We start from the raw sequence: 24,598 nt of genomic DNA on the forward strand, positions 1-24,598 counted from the left end.
AGGCAAAAATCTAGAGAGTGGTCAGAGATTTGGTTGCTTCATTAAGGTAGAGTCTTAGGTGCCTGAAAAGCAATATTTGGTTACCTGTTTAATCAAAGGGACAAAATACTTTTTAAAATGAAGATGGAGAGGATTCCGGGAAGCTGGTGGGGAAGAACGAGTAGGAGTCTGTCCCCCACCTACACAGCAACGACAGTGGCCAGTCTGATGGGACTGTTCTGGGCCTCTGGAGTCTCTTGAAGACTTACAACTTCCAGGGGAATGCTTGGATGGGAAATTGTCATCAATTTTGGTCAATTTTTCAGCTGTTAGCCAGGGAGCAGGGTTACCCGTTCTCCGCCTCCTCACCCTGAGACAACCAGCAAAGCGTGCACCCAGAGCAGCCTACCTGTGCCCTGGTGGGGGGCTGGGCGGCACAAAGCTCCCTGTGCTCCAAATACCGGCGTCTGCTGTGACGCGGATCGCCACCTCTGGTCGCGGAGGCACCACCTGGAGGTGGGCACTCCTTGCTGTACCTCCTCTGCTGTTGCGAGCCCCAGCCCTCCTGCTGAAGTGACTTCCAGAGAATTTAGAAGGTTGGTACTGTTTTTTTCCCCTGCTTCATTTCTTTCTTTTCCCCTTTGGACACAGACATTAAAAACTATGACATTCAAAAGCCACCACATATATGAGGGAGATTAGAACGTCTCCATGCCTACCCAGAGAAAGATGCAGGACCAGAGAAGACCTGAGAAGATTTTAAGTTTACACCTCGGGATGATATTGGCTGAGGGACAGCCCACAACAGTCAGCAAAAACAAAAATAAAACCAGTGAGTCCTGGGGAAGGGGAAGAATCTGTTTCCAGACTTACTACATTATTAGATTCAAATGACTACTTTTCAACAAAATGTCACAAGGCATATGAAAGAACAGGCAAGTGTGGCTTATAAAAAGGAAAAACGAAAAGTCCCTGGGAAAAACCTGATGACAATAGACAAGGACTGAACCTGACTGCCCAAAGATGCTCAGAGAACCGTAGGAGGGTGTGGAAAAAGTCAGGAAGACAGTATGTGAACAAAATGGGAGTGTTAGTAAGGAGGTAGAAAACCTAAAAAGAAAGAAAAAAGAAATGCTAGAGCTGAAAAGTAAAATAACTGAAAAGGAAACTCACTAGAGGGCTTGCTTCAAAGGCAGATGTGAACAGAAAGATGAAAGAATCAGTGAACTTGAAACTATAGTGGAAAGTGTAAGAAAGCTACAATAAAGGACAATGGAAATAATATACTGAGTCTGAAGAACCGAAATAAAAAAGACTGAAGAAAAATGAGCAGAGCATAGGGGACCTGTGGATCGCCATCAAGCAGACCGGCTGTACGCTGTGCGGGCCCCGGCGGGAGAGAGTGACAGAGAATATTTGAAGAATTAGTGGCTGAAAACTCCCCAAATTTGATGAAAAACATGAATATAAACATCCTAGAAGTTTAATGAACTCCAAGTAGGAAGACTCTAATAAAGGAACCCCTACAAAGGCATACAATCAAACTGTTGAAGGACAAAAACAGTCTTGAAATCAGCAAGAAAGAAGTCACTGTCCCAGGGGAGCCTCGGTAAGAATCTCAGCAGATTCCTGTTTAAAAACTTGGGAGGCCAGAAAGCAATGGGCTGATAATACGCAAGTGCTAAAAGAAAAAGACCTATTAACAAGAGTCCTGTCTCTGGCAAGCTGTCCTCCAGAAATGAAGGACCTTCCCAGATAAAGAAGAGCCGCGACAAGTTGTTCCTGCCAGACTTGCCCGGAAAGCAGGGCTGCTGGCATCTCCAGACCGAAGTGAAAGGATACTGGCAGTGACATGGCACCGCATGAAGAGATGCAGAGCTCGGTGACGGCAAATACAAGCAGCTGTCGGGGCTTGCACTATAGTAACTGCAGTTTGTAGCTCCTCTTTTTGTTCTTTACATGACTTAGGAGACTAATACATTTTTTAAAGCAATTCTTAGTCTAAAATCTAATGTTACTGTAATTGGTTTATAATTTCACATTTTGTTTTTTACATAATCTGAGAGACTAATGGGGAAGGGATAGGGTGGGTGAAATAGGTGAAGAGGATAAAGAGGCACAAAACCTTAATCATACAAATTGGTCGCAGGGATGGAAGTACTGCATGGAGAATATAGCCGATAGCTCTGTAACGTTTCCTATGTTGACAGTAACCACACTATTTGGGGTGAGGATTTAATAATGTAAATAATTATCAAATCATTATGTTATATATTTGAAACCAATATAATACTGTATGTCAAGTATATTACAATAAAACATTTTAAAAACAAGTGCACTTAAAAAATGATCAGTTTATGTTTTGGACACACAAAGATGTAAGTGCGTCAAGATGTCATGGCAACTGAAAGGAGAGGGACGGAGATGTGAAGGAGCGTTGTGTTTTTAGGATATGAAATGTAATCCTCATGGTAACCACAAAGAAAATAGATATAGAATGTATACAAAAGGAAATGAGAGGTGAATTTAAGTGTTTCACTACAAAAAAATTCACTGAGCACCAAAGAAGACAGTAATGTAGGAAATGAGAGACAGAATAGCTGTGAGGCATGTGAAAAACAAATGACAGAAGTTAGTCCCTCCATATCAGTCAGCCTTAAAAAGGAGGTTCTGGCATACACTACATGGATCAACTCTGAAAACATTATGCCAAGTGAAGTGAGCCCCCACAGCAAGATGGATGCTGTGTATCCCCTGATGCGAGGTCCGTAGAGTGCTGAGAACTAGAGAGACGGGGAGTAGAGTGGTGGCTGCCAGGGGCTGGGGGCGGGGCATGGGCAGCTAGGGTGTGAGGGGTGTGGGGTCCAGTTCTGCAAGATGATAAGAATTCCTGAGTTGGATGGGTGGTGATGGTTGCACAACAGTCTGAACGTGCTTAAAACCACCGAAGTATGCACTTAAAAATGATAAAAGATGGTAAATTGTGTGTTCTATACATTTTGCTACAGTTAAAAACTGAAAAAAATATACATGAAGGCAGTATAATTATATAAATCCTTAGCTCTCTCATAGGTGAGCCACCTTGTTTGAAAAAATAATCAAATGATAAAGTCAGCACAAACAGAGAAAATTATTCCAGTAGATGTGGAATATCTGCTTTCTGGGCAAGTTACACAGAAGGTAAATAGTAAATAAGCTCTTATTACCTCTTGTTAGGAGTGCCAAGATCAATTTACTGTTCATAGAAAGCCAAGTTCTACTTATCCGTTAATATTTGGCAGTAAGTTTCTCAAACTTTTTTTAAATGACTAAACCTATCAAAACAGCACACTTGAGTAAAATTTTAGCACATTTTGCTTCACGAAGAAACCCAAGCTTTGGAGCTGAGAAGGTGGATTACAGTGGTTTCAATGCTTCAAGGCTGCGGACAGTAACGAAAGTAACACATACACATGGTGCTGCAGTCCTGACAGGTGTATCATGATCACCATATGTTGTTTGGCTCAACATTTTACAAATGTTTTCATTTGAAGGCTTTTTGAGCAAGAGAATGCCATTTTCCCAACAGTGTGTTGTAAATATTAATATGAACCAATGTGTACAAGGAAGTAAAAAGGAGAGATTAGAAACAGTTATGATTCAAGGGCGTTGCCTCTCCCCCAACCCTAACTCGAGGTCATCAAGCCCTGATTCAGTAAGAGTCTGAGCTGGTAGACAGGGAATAAAGATGGAGCCTTTCATTCTCAGACTTACCCTCCTCAGCTTTGTTTGTACCTTTCATCCAGATCTAGCTCTGGAATCAGATTCTGTCCAGTTCTTGTTTTCTCACCTCCATGCCGAGGTGGTGGGCCAGAGCCTCACCCGTGGCTCACTCACTCACCTCTCTCAGTGGTGATTGATAGAGGTCCGCAAGCAGTGGTCTGCCTGCCTGCCGTCTTTGTGCATAGAGTTTCATTAAAACACAGTCATGCTTGCTTGTTTGCATGTAACCTATGGTTACAGTGGCAAGCAGACCACATAGCCTGCAAATTCTGAAATACTGTCTGGCCCTGTATAGAATAATTAGCTAACTCCTGGTCTTTGAGCTCTTTAACTTTTTTTTTTTTTTTTTTTACAAATTCTGACACCTATCAGGTACATCATTAGTGCTGAATACATGTTTGTCAAGTCATAAAGAATGACAGGTATGGAAAATCTGCTAATGAAAGACTGTCTGTAAAATGAGGCATAGGCCATCTCCAGGATGTTAGCGCTGCAGGTAGACTGCCTAACACAAGATTCCACCGAGCTTAGCTTTCATCTTTTTGTACCTTCTCCTCACCCTTCCCTGCTTGAATTAATTGTTCTCTTAGTGTACATATTGCTATTATGAACTAGTGTTTTATTACAGATATTTAAAATATTTCTACCACCATATGAACTCAAAAGTCAGAGAATTGTGTTTCATTTTTCTACTTCCAGTATCTTATGTGAATATGGAAAGGAACTTAAAAATATTTTGTAGTCCTTAGTAAATATCTATTGAACTGAACTGAGAGGTTTGTTTTTTTTTAACAGAATTAATTAAAAAATTAATTTTAGGTTATTTTAATGTAATATTTGTTCTTTTTTAAGAAAAATACTGAAGAGATGAATAAAATGTAAACCTTGTTACCTTTCTGTCTTCTGAAAATCTACTTCCCTGAAGTCAACACTGAACTGAAAGGTGGCAGTTCTCTGTGCTTCCATCCTTCTTGCACAGGCCACATGCTCATACACGAATACAGAGTTCCCTTGTGGAATAGGCTTAAAAAAAACGTATGCTGTGCGTACTGTTCTGTAACTTTCTTTTACTCACTTAACAGTATACTTAGAAGCACCATTCTTTTTCAGTGGCTGCATCGTATTTCCAGTACAGTGATACCATGATACACTTAACCAGGCCCCTTGACAGATATTTAGATGTTCATATGTCTTTGCCCTCATGAATAATGCTGCGGTAAACATCCTTGTACATATCCTTTAGTATCCGTGATACTGTATCTGTAGGATGAATTTGAAATTGCAACTGCTCTTTCAAATGGTGTGTGTATTTAACATTTTACAAATGACTGTAATTAACTTTCTCACAAACAAAAAATATGCAAAGATTTATTTCCTCACATTCTGACCAATTGTTTATTATTTAATTTTTCTTAGGTTACAATGGCATGTTGTTTTAATTATTTTTCTTTAATTTGGAGGGAGATGAGTATTTTGTGTAGGTGTTTATTGGCTTGCCTTTCCAGTCTTTTCTCCAGTTCGTACTCTCGCTATAGCATTTTGATCAGTGACTTGGAAGAATTTCGCATATTAGAGAATTAGCAATCTTGTCAATCATGTTGCAGCTATTTTCTCAATAGTAAACCTGATTATGTTTTCTTGTGCAGATGGTTCGCATTGTATATAGTCACCTTTGTCTTTTTTTCTTGTGATTTAATGGGTTTTGTGTCATGTTTTGAAAGTCCTGCTTCAATCAAAGATTAAAGAAAATTAACCTATGTTTTCTTTTAACATTTTTTAGTTTAATTTGTTCATATTTAAAAATGTTATCTCCTTGGAATTCCTTTGGTGTTAGGAATGAGATAGAAATTAAGCCTTTTTATTTTCCAGGGGCCAACTCTACTTGAATGTAGGGAAAGAAAAAAGTCAGAGATGTCTTCCAGCCTGCCAGCCTAATTTTATTCCTCTCATGGTTTTTATTTATATAGAAAAAAGGTATATTTAAAAACAAAGAAAAACCACTCTCCATCATTATATCATAAAATGTAAAGGATTTCCATTCTTCACTCTTTGGAAATTTCTATGTTAATGCTGATGTACGAGAGAGGCTTCAGTAGCAGCCTCTTACATTTAAAGTCAGTGTACACCCTGCATATAATGTGCCATTTGGCTTGAATATCTACTCAGTGTTAGTGATGTTAATTATAATGAAATAAAAAATTATGGCCTACTTTTTTTTTAAGGATTTAGTTTCCCTTAACCCCAAATTTTCCTGAACCCTTTTAGTGGTCAGGGAAAGAGTACTGTGTAATGTCAATTCTATAAGGAATGACAGATCTGATTCTCCCCTAGATTTTGGACTGGTTTGTACAGATATGTTTGGCCTTGAAACACGTACACGATAGAAAAATTCTTCATCGAGACATAAAATCACAGGTATGTTTCTTCTGTCACTTCTACATAGATTCTAACTTCCAAATGGGTGAGGACATGGGGCCCGCCCTGCCCCGCGGCCAGAGGTCTTGAGCCCAGTCTGCCCCAGAGGGTCCACCCTCTCCCTTCTCACCCCCTCCCTCCCTGACGGGGAAATGCCCCGCAGGCGCGGCCTGTGTGGCCGCTCCTGCCCGCTTTCTGCGTCCTCTCCTCCTTGGTGATGGAAAAAGTCCAGAAAATGTGTCGAAGGTTGTTTTTTTTTGAGATCTTGTGTATCTGAAGATTACTTTATCACTTTCTTTTTAATGATAATTTGGATATAAATTTTAGGTTGGAAATTGTTTTCCTGTGCAATTGATTTGCAAATATTTTCTCCAGTTCTGTGGGTTGTCTGTTCATTTTCTTGATCATGTCCTTTGCACAAAGATTTTTTATATTAAAGACAAATAATTTACATTTTCTTTTGATGCTTGTGTCATTAAGAAACCACTGCCTGACCCAATGGCAGGAAGATTTCCTCCTATGTTTTCCTCTAGGAGTTTTATAGTTTTACTTACTATATTCAGGTCTAGAATCCATTTCGAGTTAATTTTGTATATGGTGTAAGATAGAGGTCTACATTCATTCTTTAGCATGTGGGTATCCAGTTATCCCAGCATTATTTTTAAATTGGATTCATTTTTATGATAAAAGTTGTCAACTCAGAAGTGAACTGTAACAATATTTCTGGTTTTTTTCCCATCTCTGTTACAGAACATATTTTTAACCAAAGATGGGACAATACAACTTGGAGATTTTGGAATCGCTAGAGTTCTTAATAGGTAACATAGCAGTTTTACACTTTGTTTTGGTATAATGTTTTCAGTGAAACTTTAACTCATGATGATGCATATGTGATAATTTATAATACATTTAAGTATCTTAAGCTTCTCCAATAATTCTCTTTCTGTTGTAGTACTGTAGAGCTGGCTCGCACTTGCATAGGGACCCCGTATTACTTGTCACCTGAAATCTGTGAAAACAAACCTTACAATAACAAAAGGTATTTAAAATGAGATTCATTACATGATATATTCCCTTTATAATTTCTGTTATACTGTATTTATTAACCGTACTTATTAATGTATACTAAAATCAGTAGTACACATATGTAAATACATTATTTGTGCATATCTACATGTGTGTGTATACACACTTTAAATATATGATGGGGGAATTGTAAAGAAACTTATTTCACTAGTTTGCTGAAGGAACTATAGAAAGAATCACTTAATTATAGTATTTAAGTCATTGAAACATAGAGTGGTTTCTTTGGCCTTTCTCTTTGTAATAGTCCCTATTATATATGCAGTAGTTCAATATAATATTTATTGAACACTTACTAGATGCCAGGCACTATTTTGAATGATTTCTGTGTTAATTAACTGTAATCTTCACAGTAACCCTGTGAGCTGTAGGTAATAGTCATTCCTCCTCTCCTTACACGGAAGCTGGATTGAGAGCGGTGAAGGGACTTCAGAGTCCTGTGCATCTGGCCCCCAAGCCCGAATTCCTCGTCGCTGAGCTGTTCTGTGGCTGACAGATTGTAGGACATGTGGGCGGGAAGGGAATTCTGCTGCTGAATTCCCATTACCACTCTTTCTAATGGAAAAATCCCAACCCAAGAAACATTGGTCTTAATTTTGGAAGCACTCATAGAAGCCAGAAGGGGAAAGTAGCTGGCAGTAATTCATGTATTTGTGATTGCTGTCTCCTCCCCACAGCCCCTTTTTTTTTTGAGGATGGGGAAGAAGCTGTATTTCAAACCTGAGCAGTAGAGGCCAAGAACATCATCCTAGCAATATATTTTTTAAACCAGTTTAAGTTACAATGATCAGTCTAGTCCATGGGATCTATTATCAGTGGATATTCTAATGGACAGCAGCATTTTCTTTGAGCTGAAGTAATTCTACATTTTAATGCTGTTTCTGTCTGTGGATAAGTAAACTCTGAAAAATATCAGTCTTTATCATTAAATTAGGAATGGATTTAGTCATCCTTTGGAGAATTTTATATAAAAGTAATTTCGTGGTAAAAATGGTTTAAAAATATAATGGATGAGCTTCATGAATTATTCTTAGACATTCATATTTTTCTCAATGTCTTTTTAAATGTTTTATTAATAGGATCATTAGTCTAATGTTTTTGTTATATTGTTTAGTTTGTCACATGTACAAGTGACTAAATTGCTTGTTACATTTACATTTTCTCCCACTAGAAACTTGAAATTAAATAGATTTGGGGGATTACAGGTTTTGTACTTGCAGATTTTGTGAGGTCGGGTGAAGATAACCTTAGGATGTCAGTGCTGGGCTTGGTTCGCTCCCAGTAGGTCCAGCTTGCAGGACCAGGGCTTTTTGCCTCTGACTGCCGAGACCACTGTAGCTGCAGACTCTGGGTTTTTCCTTATAAAAATAGAAATAGTCTTCTTTTTTTTAACTATAAAAATATGTTAATTTTAAGGTATAAGAAGAAGAGACCAGGTAAAAAGAAGATAGTGTATTTAATCTTTAAATTAGGATAAAGTAATATATATATTCTTATATAATATCTCAGTTGTCACAGGTTTATTTCAAATTTAATTTTAGTAAATTAATATTGTCTTAATCACAATACATATTTTTTTACCTTAATTACAATACAATACACATATTTTTGTTTTGTAAATAACTGAAAAAAGCAGTTGACCTTTGTGAAGTAAAATAACTAAATGGAATATCCATAAAGTGTACTGATTTTGTTCTCTTAAATATTAAATTTCTTTAATGAAGCTTTAAAATAATTGCTTGGGGTGTAATTTTTTTAATCTGTGAAAGCTGCTTTTGCCACTTGGTTTTGGCAGAAATCTAAAATTTTAAAGGACATGCTTTATAGCACACATTTTTGCAAAGCAGTTTTCTGCTCTTTTTGTTCCTTTAAATGAAAAAAATTGTAAGTAAATTCTGATAGAGAAAATTCCTCATTTTTCTCTTTTCTAGTGACATTTGGGCCCTGGGGTGTGTCCTTTATGAGATGTGTACACTTAAACATGCAGTAAGTAGAAGTTTCTGAAATACTTTAAAAATTATGTCAAAAAGTGCCTATAATATTGCTATTTTTTAAATGTCATATACCATCTGTCAGATAACCCTCTGATACTAGAAATTCTTCTCTGTCAGTTTTAAATTTCTCATCTCTAAAGTATAAATTTAAATAGATTTTCCCTTAACATGTATGCGTATTATATATTTGTTATAACACATATATCATACTTTTTTCTGGAATATTATTTCTAAAGACAGACATTAATTTACTATCTTTTTATGTTAAATTTATATATGAATTTGGTATTTTAGCTGAACAAATTTTATTAGTTTAATTTTAGCAGTTTTTCTCAAAACACCAGATTATTTTGGTTTGGAATTGAAATTATCTAAAAAATATTTTTTACCAAATACATTAAAGAATTTTATCAATTTAAATACACTTTAATTCAAAGTACATAAATATTTACTTTTAAGGCTTTTGAGGTGGCACATAATACACTAAAGGGTGGGGCACTGTTGTCCTAAATAGGTTGATTTTTGATCACTTTCCATTTCAAAATCTTGCCATTTGAAAATGCTTCTTACCTCATTGATTTAGCAATAATGTATTACTACAGAAAACTTAAGAAAATAGGTAAAAATATGAAGATGTGAAGAAATATCAAAAACAATTCTTCTAAACAGCAATGACTACTTGTAATATTTTGTTTCTTTCCAGACTTTCTTTTAGATTAATTTATAAATAGAGTTTAGTTTTTTTTTTTATCGAAAGTTTGATTATATTGTATAAGCAGTTTTATAGCCTGTTTTTATTGCCTTATATTATTTGGTGGGTATTTTTCTTTGTTGTGTTTTTTCATGGTTGCATACCTTCTATATTGCCTTAGATTTTCTTTTTTTTTTTCTTCCTTTTTTTTTTAGGTGATATCTGCTACAAAATCATATTTTATTTTTTTAAAGTTAACTTATTTTGAACTGTAATTGACATACTAATGTTATATGGATTTCAAATGTATAATACAATGATTCAACAGTTACAAATTTTTCTTAAGCATAGGTTGCCAAAGTGATATAGTATGGTGTTTATTTCTAAATAATATGTATTTGAAGATACATGTTTGAAGGATTAATTTTTCCATGACATATAGTCATTTTGGATCTACACAGTATATTTTAAAGAATCTTTTCATCTATATTGTTCTGTCATCACTGCTTCTGTGTTTTGGAATAGTTTATTCTGAAGTGGACACATGAAATTAAGTAATTCACTAACCTTTATGAATAGCTTGTCAGATAAGAGAGGAATGAAAATGGGTTGTAGTGAAGGAATAGAATAACATCTTTTTGCATGTAGGATTCCTTCTTAGGTGCCTAGATATTTCTAGACATGTGAAAGGTACTCAAATTTTAATAAACCGAGTGACCTATTTTAATGTGTAGGAGAATTCATTGAGCAGTGCTCATTTATCCTTGGTATGATCACCAGTGTCTCACTTACAGTATGTTTTGTTTTCCTAGTGTGTATGTTAAGAATGTATCGGCAGTGTACAGCTGTTCTATAATATTTTCACAGAGTTGTCAAAAAGCTTAGTTCTACTTACTTCCAAAATGAAATCTTCAGATTTTAAACTGTCCCACCTCCTGTTTGTGTTCATTGGTTGGTTAGAGGGGTTTCTTTGCTTCAGTTAGAGTTTATATTGTGTTTAATCCTAAAATATACATTCCTATCTATGTGGTTTATATTCTCCTTTGGAATATTTGCTGTATGGCTGATTCCATGGCTCTTGGGACCATCACACTTAAAAATAATAATAATGGGAAGGAAAGTAATTAGTACTTGTGTTTATTATATTCTCCCTGAACACTTAGTGTTCTGTAGTTAATTTCCTATTCTAGTCACCACATCAAGGGCACCAGAAGGCAGGGCTTAAATGGAGGTCATCAGGTTTGTTCGTTTATCATCTTGATTATTGTTAAGTTTTAGAAAATCTTTAATTAGTAACTCTAGTCCATCTTTTGGTGTTTTAAGTAGGTAAAAATTAAGCTTACAGTAAGTTATAACACTTTGTAAGGATTGATACTCTCTTTGAAATATATTTATAAATAACCAACTGAACCTTGCTCCAAAGAACATATGTTGATTAAAATACTTGAAAAAGGATCTTATTTCTGTCCTGTATTGATAGGAAAAGAACTATTTCTCATTGCTGATATTCCTATTTTCAATTTATTTACATTCACATGTGTTGATTTATTTTCTGCGTTTCAGTTTGAAGCTGGCAATATGAAGAACCTGGTGCTGAAGATTATCTCTGGGTCCTTTCCACCTGTGTCCTTGCGTTATTCTCATGATCTCCGCAGTTTGCTCTCCCAGTTATTTAAAAGAAATCCTAGGAATAGACCATCAGTCAGCTCCATATTGGAGAAAGGTTTTATAGCTAAACGCATTGAAAACTTTCTCTCACCTCAGGTATGTTTTCTTTTTTAATTTTATGATTATAATTGAACAGTAGGGTTATGGTGCTTAACTAGGACAAGCCCTCCGACGGGCGGGGAGAGCACATCGACTTTGGGGCAAGTGCCTTTTTCAGACTGTGCTGGGGCCACCTGCCTTTCCGGTCTTCTGTCGCACTTCCCGTCCTGTTTGTCTCTGGGAGGGAAGACATTCCTCCTGTGTTGCCTTTTAACCCTTAACACTTAGCTCTGGCCTTCTGATCGCTGAACATCTGGTAGTTTTTCCCACACCAAGCAGTTCTGTGACACCAGCTGGGTATCCTGCAATTCAGTTCAGTTCTGACCCGTCTGCCTGGACACGGCACAGATCCCATGGGTTAAGGGCTCAGTCCCACCACACTGCCCCCATTGCAGAAGCCACCTGGAAGTCTAGCTTGTCGCCGGTGCTTCTGACCCACCAGAGGTTCCTACCACCCCAGCCTTTGGTCTGATTAACTTGCTAGAGCAGCTCACAGAACCCAGAAACATTTACTTAATGTTTACCAATTTACTGTAAAGAGTATTATAAAGGGTACAGATGAACAGCGTGATGCAGAGGTACACAGGGCAAGGTCTGGAAGGGTGGCAAGTATGGGAGCTTAAGTCCCCTTGTAACTGGGTGCACTGCCCTCTGGGCATGTTTGCCAACCCGGAAACTCTCGGAACCCTGTCCTTTTGGTTTTCCACAGAGGCTTTATTATGTCGGCATGATTGATGAGATCATAGGCACTTAGCGATGGTTCAAACTCCAGTCCCGTCCTCCCCTTGAGGGCAGGGGAGTGGGTCAGACAGTCCCAACCCTCCAATCACGTGGCTGGGTTCCTGAGGGGCTTTCCAGAAGTCACCTCCTCAATATAAATCCAGGTATGGTTGAAAGGGGCTTGTTATGAATAACAGAAGCCACCTTCGTGCTCCCACCATTTAGGAACTGCCAAGGGTTTTATAAGCTGTGAGCCAGGAACTGGGCAAAGACCAAATGTGTATTTCTTAGTATGAATCACAATATCACAAAACCACTCCTCTGACTCTAAGGTTTCTGTTGTTCTCCAAATTTTTATCGTGGTAAAATAACTCCAAATTTTTACTGTGTTAAATACACATAAGATCTGTCATCGTAACCATTTTTGAGTGTATGGTTCAGTGGTATTGAATGCATTTCTAATGCTGGACAGCCATCACTGCCTGCACCTCCAACACTGTTCATCTTGTGAGCAAACTCCGTGCCTCTTGGCCCGAAGCCCCTGGATCCCCCCCTGCGGCTCCCGCAGCCGCCATCTGCTCTGTGTCTTCTTGGGTCTCCAGCTGAGACGATCAAATGCTCCTGTGCCCCTCCTGTGAGCAGTGGGGTCATGAGTGTGTGTGCACCCTGAGATGGTTGTGAGGATTATAAGTTATGATGCACGTAAAGTGCTCAATATATTCTGTATGAAACATCGTGTATTGCTTTATTACACTAACGTAAATGTCCTACTGTAATTTATATGATTATATTCTCTGATGGAAAATGATGGCAAACTTGCTTTGTGGGCTTTATGAGTATGTATAATAGATTATTGACTCACGATTTCCCTTCTTGCACTCACATATAGGTGCATCATAAATATTTGTTGAGCTGAATTGAATTTTTGTTTGGCAAGATTTATGAAAAATTTATATCAAATCAATTAGAATTCAGTTATTGATATGAATATGATCACCTGGAACTGGAATTATTTTGCATTATATGTTTTGTGTGGCTTTTGTTAATTTAAATGATCACTATTAAACTCATCTGTTAATTAGATATCTAGTAAAATCATAATTTTATTACTTTTTTATGCTCACGACATGAGAGGGAAGTGTTGTATGTCCTCTGGCTTAACAGAACATGTGTGTGAACAAATAATCTTCAGAAAACAGGGATGAGAATTTAACTGTTACTACCAGCCAGCAGATGAGTAAGAAAGTCAGTTAAAATTTGGAGGTGAAAGGTCACTTCTATGGGACATAGCAGCAATACTGAAACCTGGGTGTTTTATAAGATCTCCTCTGTTACAAGTAACATTTTCAAGGACAAATTTATGGTACAATATACTACTGTTTTTTAGCAACGACTAGGGAAGAAAGAATGGCTCCATTTAATCTTGCTGATTTTTCTCTTCCCCCATACCAGCAATTAGGACATACAGTCTCAAGACTGAAGCTCTGAACTCCACCTAGCCAGCAGTGAAAAATATGTTCTAGCCTGATACATCAAAACTTACATGGAAAGAAAAAAGGACATGTTTAGTATATGCATAGCCCCTCGTTGCTAGGTAGACACTGCTCGGATTTCATTCTTCATGACAAATTTTATCTTTTGTTCTTAAGATCTCTCTTCTGCTGTATGTCACTTGTTCAGTGTTGTAATGAGAAAGTTTGTGATACATTTTGTAAGGCTTTAACTTTGGAATGGCTTATGAGCTTTATTGCATCATGAACTATTATTTCCAATTTCACTACAATATTCTTTACAGCTTTTTTTTAATCCCGTAATTCTGTCAGTGCTGTGAGCCAAGGTGACGGCCCAGTTCTCAGTCTTGCATATCCTGGAAGCTTCCTCTGGATGTGGTTCGATAGGTCACGGATAAGCTCTGACTCATTAGGAATGGAGTTGTTGCCCATTAATGCTTAAAATAATGTACAAATTGGGAGAGAAAATTACTTGCAGGAAAGGACAATGATTTTGGCTTCTCAAAATACGTTCATAAATGCTAGGGAGTAAGTAATGGAATGTTTTACTAATAGTAAAAAAACACACTTGTTAAATTATGTAAGAATGTTCAAATATTTATGCAATAACATGTTTACAATTACATATTGATAAAAGTGAAAACTCATTGGAGAAGCTGAGAAGATTCAGAGTAAAGTTGAAATAACTGAGGGGTTAATCTGAGAAAGGATTAATGAAGTGACTCATTACAAGTTTTGAAGTAAATGAGGGATATGGATGCTTATACTGGGAGGTCGTTCCAAACAGGAGGTTTTATATTAAATTGTTGAGACATAGAACAGGCAAGCGGTATATGGGAGCTTTTGTGGCCATTAGGTTAATTTGAGAATAAAGTTTGTCTGGAGAAGTATTAAAAATAAACTGGTAGGATTGGGGGGAGTTGGCATGAGAGGAAGTTGGTGAAGAGATTACTTGGGCTTAATTAGTCCACAGTTTATTTGGCAGTATAATTGTGACTGTAAAAGGGAAAAAAATGTATTCTTATTAAAGAGAAGGTTTTTTATTTTGGAAACTTAACATCTTTTCTGTTTTTTCCTCTTTCAAATCTAAGCTTATTGCCGAAGAATTTTGTCTAAAAACATTTTCCAAGTTTGGAGCACAGCCTATACCAGGTAAATGGAATTTAATTTGAGTCCTTTCACTTTTTTGCAAATAACCAATATACTAATTAATAATATCTACTAATTATACTAGAGATATATGTAGATATAATAAGTTGGGATAATTACAGATAAAAATGCAAAGGAAATGCATTTTTAAATTGCATATATGATAATATATAACACCTTTTTATAACAGTGTCCATTTCTTGTTGGCCTTACATAAATGAAATGTATCTTGAAATCTATCTTATCAAATACTTAGCTGATATTCTGAGAACATTGTCATAGAATATTATAAAATGTCTTAAGTGTAAATTGTTGTGTTAAATACTTTTCTTTGAGAAATACTTAATATTCTGAAAATTTTAAAAACAAAGTTAATGTGAAGTCAGGCATCTTACCAAGGATAGTTTTCTTCTAAACGAGGCCAGCAGCAGTCGGATGTTTGTGCCGTCGTGGGTATGGTTACAGGCTGTGTATACACCATCCCTTTATGTGAGAGGGGAGTCATTTTTCTCTAGATAGAAGAGTCTCAGAGTGGATTTCTAAAGCCAGTGGGAGTTAAGATTTGAAGAGTATATTATGCCTCAGACATACTGCTTTGCATGGTCTACCCCATTCTGAGTTTGAGTAAATTAGTAAAAATAAATACCATATCATAAGACAGAGCCCACGTAACTTGAAGTGGTGTGGCGGTGGGTTCGCAGGGAGGCAGCTGTGCTCAGCTCTCCTTAGAGATGCTCCGACCCGCCCTGTCAGTGTGCAGTCAAGATCTGGAGGACGATTCTGCAGCTTCTCTGGGAGCTAATGGGAGCCACTCACATCTGTTTCCTGGACATCTCCATTTGTGCGCTTTTGTGCCTCTAGCCCCTTTGCTGGCCGAGTGACAGGGCTGTGACTTTGGGTATCTGCCTTCTGATTGGATCTTACAGTGGAACTCTCAGAGGCAGATGTCAGGATACTGTGGGAGTGTGTGTTTGGGAAGCCTTACCCTATCTTCAATATACGTTACTTTTGAATCTCTAAAATGCCAACTAAATGGCTAATATTATTTTTATCTTTATAAATAAACTGTTAATCATGTTATATGAGTAAATGTCATTATAAAAATTTAAAAGAAAATAAAAATTGCCCCTAATTTTAATACACACTGTCATATTTGGTGTGCTTTTTCTGTGGTAACATATGCATAATCATTGAAAATTGGAACAGTGTTAGAAACAAAGGTTTGTTTCTTTTCATTCACACTGATATGGACATTTTCTAATGCAATTATTCTTTGAGAACTGAGTTTAATGTTAGTATTTCATTGTGTACTACCAATTAGATTTTCTTCTTACCCCTCCTAGAAAGGAAGAATAGTTGTTGAAAGGGGCTGATCTGAATTGATTCAGCACATGATAGAAGCCTGAGAGAGACCAGGCTGCAAGAGGAAGAGAGTGAGGTTCTCCTGGGGCTTGGGGGGCCGGATCAGAGGGGCCCCTTAGCACGTGTGGAAACCGGGAGGGAGGGGGGGGTCTGGTAGGTAGAGACTATATGCTTTAACTTCCTTTATCATCTTTGAGAGATGTAAATCATAGATTTACTTCCAGTTTCTTCAGTTTAACTTTTTCTTGAATTTTTCATTATGACGGAACCTGGTTACACTTCAGCAAGAGTTTAATACATACTGCTGCAGGTATTATCCTCGTGTGTGAATTTTTTGTTTCTCTGATCTCTTTAAAAGCCATTCATAAACATTATTCTTGATAAAGATTGCCCTTCAGAAAGTTTGACCAATTTATATTCTCACCAGCAGTGCATAAAGGAATCCATTTCATGGAACCCTTAAAAGTGTGTTTTCAGTGAGTCTGTCCATATAGACATCATTCTTTGAAGATCATATATGAAGAAAGTATTAAAGTTGCTCATAGTGATGGAATTAATTAATATTTAACAGTTGCATTTAAAGTTTATGTCCTAATTTTGAAAGTAATTTCTGAAACAGTGAATGTTATTTTTTAAATTTATTTTTAACAGCTTTGAGATAAAATTCATATACCATTCAGTTCACCCATTTAAATCTATGATGCAGTGTTTTTAGGATCTTCACAAATATGTGCAATTAGCACCCACAGTCACAATTAGTGATGTGCTTTTTTTATTTGGGAAATTCCAACCTCTTAGAGAAATGAAGCTCTTTGTTTCTTTCAGAAAAGTGGCTTTAGTGTAAAAGCTCTAATGAGGACCTGCTCAGGAGTGAACAAGATGTTTCATGGGGAGCTCTGAGTGTCGCCGGTGATCGTGAAAATGAAAAAGTGCCGTCTTGATGGATTTTGAAATTAAAGATTTAATATAAAGAACTCTAAAAAATTCCCTGTGCCTTTTCATACAGCTAAAAGACCGACTTCAGGACAAAGCTTGGCTTCTGTTGTGCCTGCTCAGAAAATTACAAAGCCTGCTGCTAAATATGGAGTGCCTTTAACATACAAGAAATTTGGAGATAAAAAATTGCATGAAAAGAAACCACTCCAAAAACATAAACAGGTAGGATCATGTTACAAACTGTGTATTAGTAACAAATTCAGTTTGACCCTCTTTTATTTCAGCTCAGTTCAGCTATTTTGATATTAATAGGATCGTTTTTATTAAGTTGCTGAAGAATGGTGCTGTTCTCTGCTTTACCTGTCTTCTGAAACTAAGAAGCTTCATAGAAGTCATGAACATTAAGTACATGTATTAAGTAAAGTAGTTGGTGCTATAAAAAGAAAATGATGTTATAAACGAATTTTCTTTTTTTTTAATTTTTTAATTTTGATATCATTAATCTACAATTACATCAAGAACATTATGTTTACTAGGCTCCCCCCTTCACCAAGTCCCCCCCACATACCCCTTCACAGTCACTGTCCATCTGCGTAGTAAGATGCTGTAAAATCACTACTTGTCTTCTCTGTGTTGTGCAGCCCTCCCTGTGCGCCCCTGCACACACTATACATGCTAATCGTAGGGCCCCCCTTACTTTTTCCACCCCCCTTATCCCTCCCTTCCCACCCATCCTCCCCAGTCCCTTTCCCTTTGGTAGCCACTAGTCCATTCTTGGGCTCTGTGAGTCTGCTGCTATTTTGTTCCTTCAGTTTTCCTTTGTTCTTATACTCCACATATGAGTGAAATCATTTGGTACTTGTCTTTCTCTTTTGAATAACCAAACCAGAGCCATTTGTTTCTATGCATAAAACAAGTGAATATCTATGATACACTTGATAAAAATCTGGGAAAACTTTGTATTTGAGAATTCACAATCAAGTAAATAAGGCAAAGTCATAGAGCTGGGAGGAATGTGATCATATACTCTGTTGTATTTCAGATGAGAAAATTAAGGCCTGTAACATTTTGGTGACATGCCGAAGAACACTTAGTTTTAGGAATTTGATATTTTTCTTCACATCAATAGCTGCATACTTTGACCTATTTTGTTTTGGATTACATATGCACGTAATATATATATAATACACACACATACACATGTTCAGATACACATGCATATATATGTGTACACACTGCTTTAAGATAAACTTCAGAGTAGGAATGATCAATTACTGGTTAAAATTTATCATAAAGTAAAAATTATGTATCAGTCTTCAAATAAGTTATATAAGTCAACATCTGCTCGGGACAGAAAACAATATTTTGATCAGGAAAGTTTAATATAAATAATTGTTAACTATTTTTCTGAAATTAGCTTAAAGGGGTAAAAAGAACTCTAAAGAATGCAGAAATAGGAGTTACAGGAAGCAGCCACTGTCCTGGTGCTGAGACAGAGCACCTGCAGAAGGGACACAGTTTGGAAGCTCTCCCAAGCCCAGCCTCAAGGCTGAGATTCAGACCTTTGTGGGTGTGGAATGGCTGTACCCCCAAAGGTGGAGTTCACTGAAGCGCTGTGAGTTGAGGCTGGCAGATGTGAAGCTGTCCACCACGGAGCTCATGAGGCTCTCTAGAACCCGCCTACAGAGCCGGCAGACGTCCTGGGAAGCTGCTGGGGGAACCGCGAACCTGCCGGGGGAACCGTGAACCTGTCGGGAAGCCTGCTGAGGTGCTGGTGAAGATAACTGGACACTGCTGAACTCTGGGTAGTGGCTGGAATGCCAGCTGGGCCACCAGCAAGACTGGGGAAGCTGGCCTTAGGGGTGCTGCTAAAACTCAGTGGGGAAGCTGGCAGGGACCCTGGCCGGAGGCCCCTGGAGACTCCCCCCAGAGGCAAGTGCCATGGGTGCCCGCGTGCTGCAGTAACAAGGAAGGAAGCCAGCTGGTCAGCAGAGGCCGTTTCCTGCCGCAGGGTCCCTCCAGCATGGTCTCCTGGCCAGTGCTAGCCATGCCAGCAAACGCGGGAAATGTTTCTGTGTCTGTCCGTTCCCTGGCACAGGAGGACCCGTGAATGTGCAACTCGAGTCTTGCTTCATGTCTCTGGAACCGCGTTGATTCGGGCCTGAGTGCACCAGACCCATCGCACCGGTTGACCTTCTTTGCTGTATCTCCACAAGAAGCCAAGCCCTAGGCTTTCCCCGCTGGCCCGTCTCAGCTGCACAGGGCTCCGCTCACACCCTGACCTCCTCCTGCCCCCCACACAGCTCCCCCAGCCACCCCCAAGCCTTCACAGGACACAAACGGAAGGAGAAGTCACCGAGTGTTGAGGCCGGGGAAGGGAGCACAAGTGGGCCCTGGACGACGGCGTGGAGGGGCCGACGCCATGCCCAGGGCTGCTTCCGAACAGTGCTGGCAAAGCGGGCCCTGGGCAGACCAGGCTCGCGGGACAACGCGGAGAGAAGAGCTGGAGGCGGCAGGCAAGGCTTCGGGAGAGCTCTGCTGTCAAAGGGAGCAGAGAAAGAGGACACGAGCAAGGTCTCTCCGAAGACTGAACACCCGAGAGTGACAGTGACACCGCAGCAGAGGATGACGGGGGCCGGCGCCCTCAGCGGTGAGGGGGCAGGGGGGCCCTAGACGGGCACGGGGACAGATGCGCCCTCAGGAAGGCAGGCGGGGCATTCGCGAGCAGACAGGGCCGACGGGCAGAAGGGGTCGCGAGTGTGGGATCGTTTTCTGCCACTTGGCTCTACTTTCTCAGTGAAATGGGAAGGACGGTACTTGGCCTGAAATGAAAATGAAAAACAAAGCGGAGGCAAGAAATGAACGCCTAGGAAGTGGGAGAGGCAAGGGGCGGGGGAAGTACAATCGGGTGGTCGGGAGACGCCCGCCTGGCCCTGCGGATCATAGTGTAAGGGGGGACCAGGTACACCAGGAGTTTCCTCCGACCCCAGAGCACTGCCCACGTTCAGGCAACAAAGAGGACGCAGCTGTGTTCACCATGTCAAGTTTTTGCCAGGTGATTTCTAATAATGGGAAAAAATGGCAAGAGATTTGAGGTTTGGGAAACTATTATAATGAGAGAACATGGAATTTAAGCCAGAAAAGGAAAATAAAAACTCGGAGAAGAAAAATGAAAAAGCTAGTGAGATCCACGGCCCCACCTGGGACAAAGACGTCTGCAGGCAGAGCCCCTGAGGAGCCAGACACGGGCAGCGGGCAGGGAGTGGGACGCCTATAACTGGGGCCAGGGCCAGGGACTCTGTCCGTGGCAAGTCCGGTGCAATGTCCGCAACCGACAGCTCCATGGGGAGCTGAAGACCAGACCGCGGAAAGAGAACAATCGAGAGAAGAGCATGCACCACTGGAAAGACCATCATTTTGGATACTGAAATCGAGAATTATGGCAGTTGTGAAACATAGTTATGAAGTGACAATGCGTCAGGTGTTAAACTCTTCAGAACACGAAGGGCTGCAGGTGACCTTAACGTGGAGGGTCATAGCAGGCGACACAGTGTGGCAGCACGAGCCCCGGAGCTTTGGGGGGTGGGTCAGGGAGCAGGGAACGCACCTCCCTCGTCCTCCCTTGTCCTCCCTCCAGACTGAGCGGTGTGAAGGGACCAGAGTGAAACCAGTCGCCATGGTGGAGAGCTGCTGACGGTGTGTCCAAGTTTTGCAGAAAACATGGTACAGTTACACTTTAGAATACGGGGATCAGCTGATTCGTAAGCACCCTGTTCACTGGAATCCCACCCGGCCTTGCGTGCTTGGTCCTCCTGCGCGGCCGGCCGCCCTTCCCAGCCTCCTTCCCGGGTTCCCCTCACGCCTGGACCTCCAAACGCTGAAGCGCCCTGGACGCGGTGCTTGCTGTCCGCCCTCGGTGCCATGGCATCCTGGGATCCGCAGCGTCTGTGCACCGACACCCAGGTTTACGTCTCCAGCCCGGGTCCGTTTGCGGGACTCCAGACGCGTATCTGCCCCAGCCTCTCTAATTGGGTTTCCAACAGGCATCTCAGGACTGACGTACATGCAAGAGCCCCTAATCCACCCCCTCCCCGAGTGGGGCCTTCTTATTTCAGTCAATGGCAACTCCGCCCCTCCATGACCTCCCCAAAACCTCTGATCACCGTGATCCCCCTCTCAGCACCGCAGCCCGCTGACCCTCACGGTCAGACGGCCCCTCCGCCTTCCTGGCACATCAGCCCTGGCCGCCTTCCCGGGGCTGTAATGGTCATCTCCTGGCGGAGCTCGCCGCCTCCGCTCTTAGGTCTTTGCACCTGTTCTTACCGGGGCAGCCTGAACGCTGCTTCCGAAGTGACAGTCAGGAATTGGGCTTCTCCTGCCCCGACTCCGAGTAAAGCCCAGTTTTTTTGACAGCCTAACGTGCCCTCTGCTGCCCCATTACCTCTCCCAGCCCCGTTTTCCTCTCCCCTCTTGCTGCTGTCAGGCTGGCTATGCCAGGAGACCTCGTTGCCTGCAAGCGTGCCAAACACTTAAATGAACAATGCGTTTCTTCTTGCTCTTCTGTTTTGGAGGCTCTCCCTTGAGAAACTGTGCCGTTTCTCCCTTCTGGTCTGTGCCCAAAACTCACTGTATGATTAGAGCCATGTCAGATAATGGCCACCCTCAACCCCAGGCGCACAGTTTTTTATTCAGCTTCTTTATTCAGCTTTAGTTTTCCATGTTATCACTGTCTAGCATTTCCTTTTATTTGCTTATTGCCAGTCCCCTGCATTACCACGCAGGCCCCATGAGCAGGTGGGAAGTGACCCAGGTGTCAGGGCACGTGGTGAGGTGAGTGTTCCTTGGGTGAGTGCACGTGAGCTGTGACCCGGCTGTCAGGGCACGTGGTGAGGTCAGCGTTCCCTGCATGAGTGCAGATGGGCTGTGACCTGGGTATCGGGGCACCCAATGTTAATTCTTTCAAAGAATGAATAACAAGCATTAAGTTTAGTAAAACTCTGAAAAGGCCATTTTATTCTTGGAAAATTTGATTAACTGTTAAGATATAAAAGCTGAAGAGAAAAAAGTGATAATGGCCTACTGTCTTGAGAACACTGAACACTGTGTCTTTATTCCATTAGGTCAATGAAGGATAAAAATACTTTCAGTAACTATTAGTTAAAAAGACAAGTAGTTTACCAAGATGATTATCAGTAGTAGTACTAAAGATAGTAAAAATTAATGTTGATTCCTTCAACTTCCTGTGTTAACGCAGATGTTTAAATCTAAAGATGCCTAGACCCAGGCTTTTTTTACATAGGAAAACATAAAGTCTATTCGTGTAGATAGTATAGTGCCCTGGAGGCCTGCATGCCCTGGGCCTGCATTCAGCGACCAGTGCTCCATAATGCCCCTAAATTCTGAGTCTGAGCTTTTTTGGGACTTAGCAATAGTTACTGACTGTACCGTGTGTGTAGTTTTCTTTGTTCTTTCTTCTTTCCGTACCCCTCTTCCTCTTTAAATGTTCTTTGTCTCTCCTCCGTGGGTACCTGTGGTGCTGCACTGCCCTTGGAGAGGACAAAATTAAGGACCATATTACTTCTGCCTCAAGTCCTATAGTCCAACTAAGAGACAAAAGCCTAATAAAGGGCAAAAGGAGCACTTTGTGTGATGAATATTCACACTCTTGGCTTGCAGGTTAGAGAATATAATGTTGGCATTTTGTCCTGGGACACTGCCACATGGGCAGTGGTGGCATTGAGGGCCCTGTTCTGCACTAATCTAAGGGATGTAGGGAACAGTGTCTTTTTTTCTAAAGACCTTTCTTATTTCTCCCCTAGTTGTTCCTTTTCCCCCCAAAAAAGGCAGGAAAATAATTTATTCCTTATCCTAACTCCTTTAGTACCTCATAGGTATTTCTTAATGCTGTATTTATTAGACTGTCTGCTTTTCAAAGTCAGGGACCATGTTTTATACATTTAATACAAAGTAAATGTCCTGTTGTGTGTCGCCTCGCCAGGAGTGGTGGTTTTGCAAGACCTTGTCTGTGCTTCTCCTTCCTGTTTCAGTGTCGTCCTTTTATCCTTTGCTGCGGAAAGAGGTTCGTCTAGTTTTCAGATCTTTTTCAGAGGGAGACGATCCACATGTAGCTGCAGATCCTTGTGTGTCTGTGGGGGAGGTGAGTTCAGGATCTGGGATCTCCCAGTGCCATCTTGGACACCCTTCCATAAATGTCATTTCAAAAAAATCATTCCCTGGATCAAAATTTCTTTGGAAATATGTTTTATTTCTTTTCACGTAGGTCAGTGAAATAGGCAGTGTAATAGGCATTCTTCATAGACAATTTTTGAGATCTTTATTTACTCCAGAATGGCATTTTACAAATATAGCCACACATTTGGTATATATATATATACAGAATCTGTATTCTATCAGGGAATGAGTTCACCCTTGGGGAGAGGTATGTATTTATCTTTTTTGTCATTAGCTCAATAAGGAATACACACTTAGGCGACCTGTAGAAATACAGTTGTCTTGTCTCTTGACCAAGTTGTAGCCTGACTGAATGGAGAGACCAGAACTCTTAGTGAGACTGGGTTACTGATACAAAGAAGGCTCCTCACCTTTGGGTGTAATTGTAGCCAATTGTTTATTTTTTCATACAGCTGGTAGAATCAAGTAATATCTTGCTTTTCTTAATGTTTCCCTCATTTTCAATTAATATTTATTCAGTACCCAAGAGCAGCCTGCTGTCAAACTTTCAGATTCCAGTTAATAATATTCTGAATAATAGATACCATTTTATCTAATATTCTGAAAGACAGATAAATTATTCAGATGATAGTACAAAGTACTATGGATTTCAGGTAAAACTGTTGCCCTTAAACATTTTAGGCAAGTAAACATGATTTTCTAAACCAGACCACTGAGAACCAAATACTGATTGGCCTTTGTAGTATCATAGAGCTTACTTAAAAACATCCCACTTAAAGCTATATTTCTGTGCACAGCAGTGTGAATGTACTTAGTGCCACAGAACTGTACATCAAAAAATTGTTTAAAATGGTAATTATTACTTGTATTTTGCCACAGTAAAAAAACACACACACAAAAAGATGAAAATAAAATACAAACCACAAAAGATGTACAAAAAGTTTTTCTGATTTAACAAAGGAGCTAAAGGAAAAAACTAAATGTCCCAAGTTATTTTAAATGTTTTTTTTCTTTGGTTTAATATAACTCATAATTTT

The 24,598-nt window shown here is 39.8% G+C and overlaps 1 protein-coding gene across 13 annotated transcripts in view; it reads left to right on the top strand.

The window, feature by feature from the left end:
* NEK1 (NIMA related kinase 1) overlaps window positions 1-24,598 on the top strand; it is a 186,719-nt gene that overhangs the window by 18,130 nt on the left and 143,991 nt on the right. For all 13 annotated transcript variants that reach the window (XR_012129688.1, XR_012129690.1, XR_012129689.1 and 10 more), the window contains exons 5-11: window positions 6,073-6,156; window positions 6,907-6,974; window positions 7,109-7,195; window positions 9,171-9,225; window positions 11,488-11,688; window positions 15,014-15,074; window positions 17,440-17,591. Coding sequence is in view for 10 of the 13 variants with exons in the window: in XM_036998866.2 (XP_036854761.2) it covers window positions 6,073-6,156; window positions 6,907-6,974; window positions 7,109-7,195; window positions 9,171-9,225; window positions 11,488-11,688; window positions 15,014-15,074; window positions 17,440-17,591 (708 nt within the window). In the remaining 3 variants the exon portion in view is untranslated. The remainder of the gene's footprint in view (window positions 1-6,072; window positions 6,157-6,906; window positions 6,975-7,108; window positions 7,196-9,170; window positions 9,226-11,487; window positions 11,689-15,013; window positions 15,075-17,439; window positions 17,592-24,598) is intronic.

This window comes from Manis javanica, chromosome 3 (genome assembly GCF_040802235.1).
Source record: "Manis javanica isolate MJ-LG chromosome 3, MJ_LKY, whole genome shotgun sequence".
In the NCBI taxonomy this organism is placed as follows: domain Eukaryota; kingdom Metazoa; phylum Chordata; class Mammalia; order Pholidota; family Manidae; genus Manis; species Manis javanica.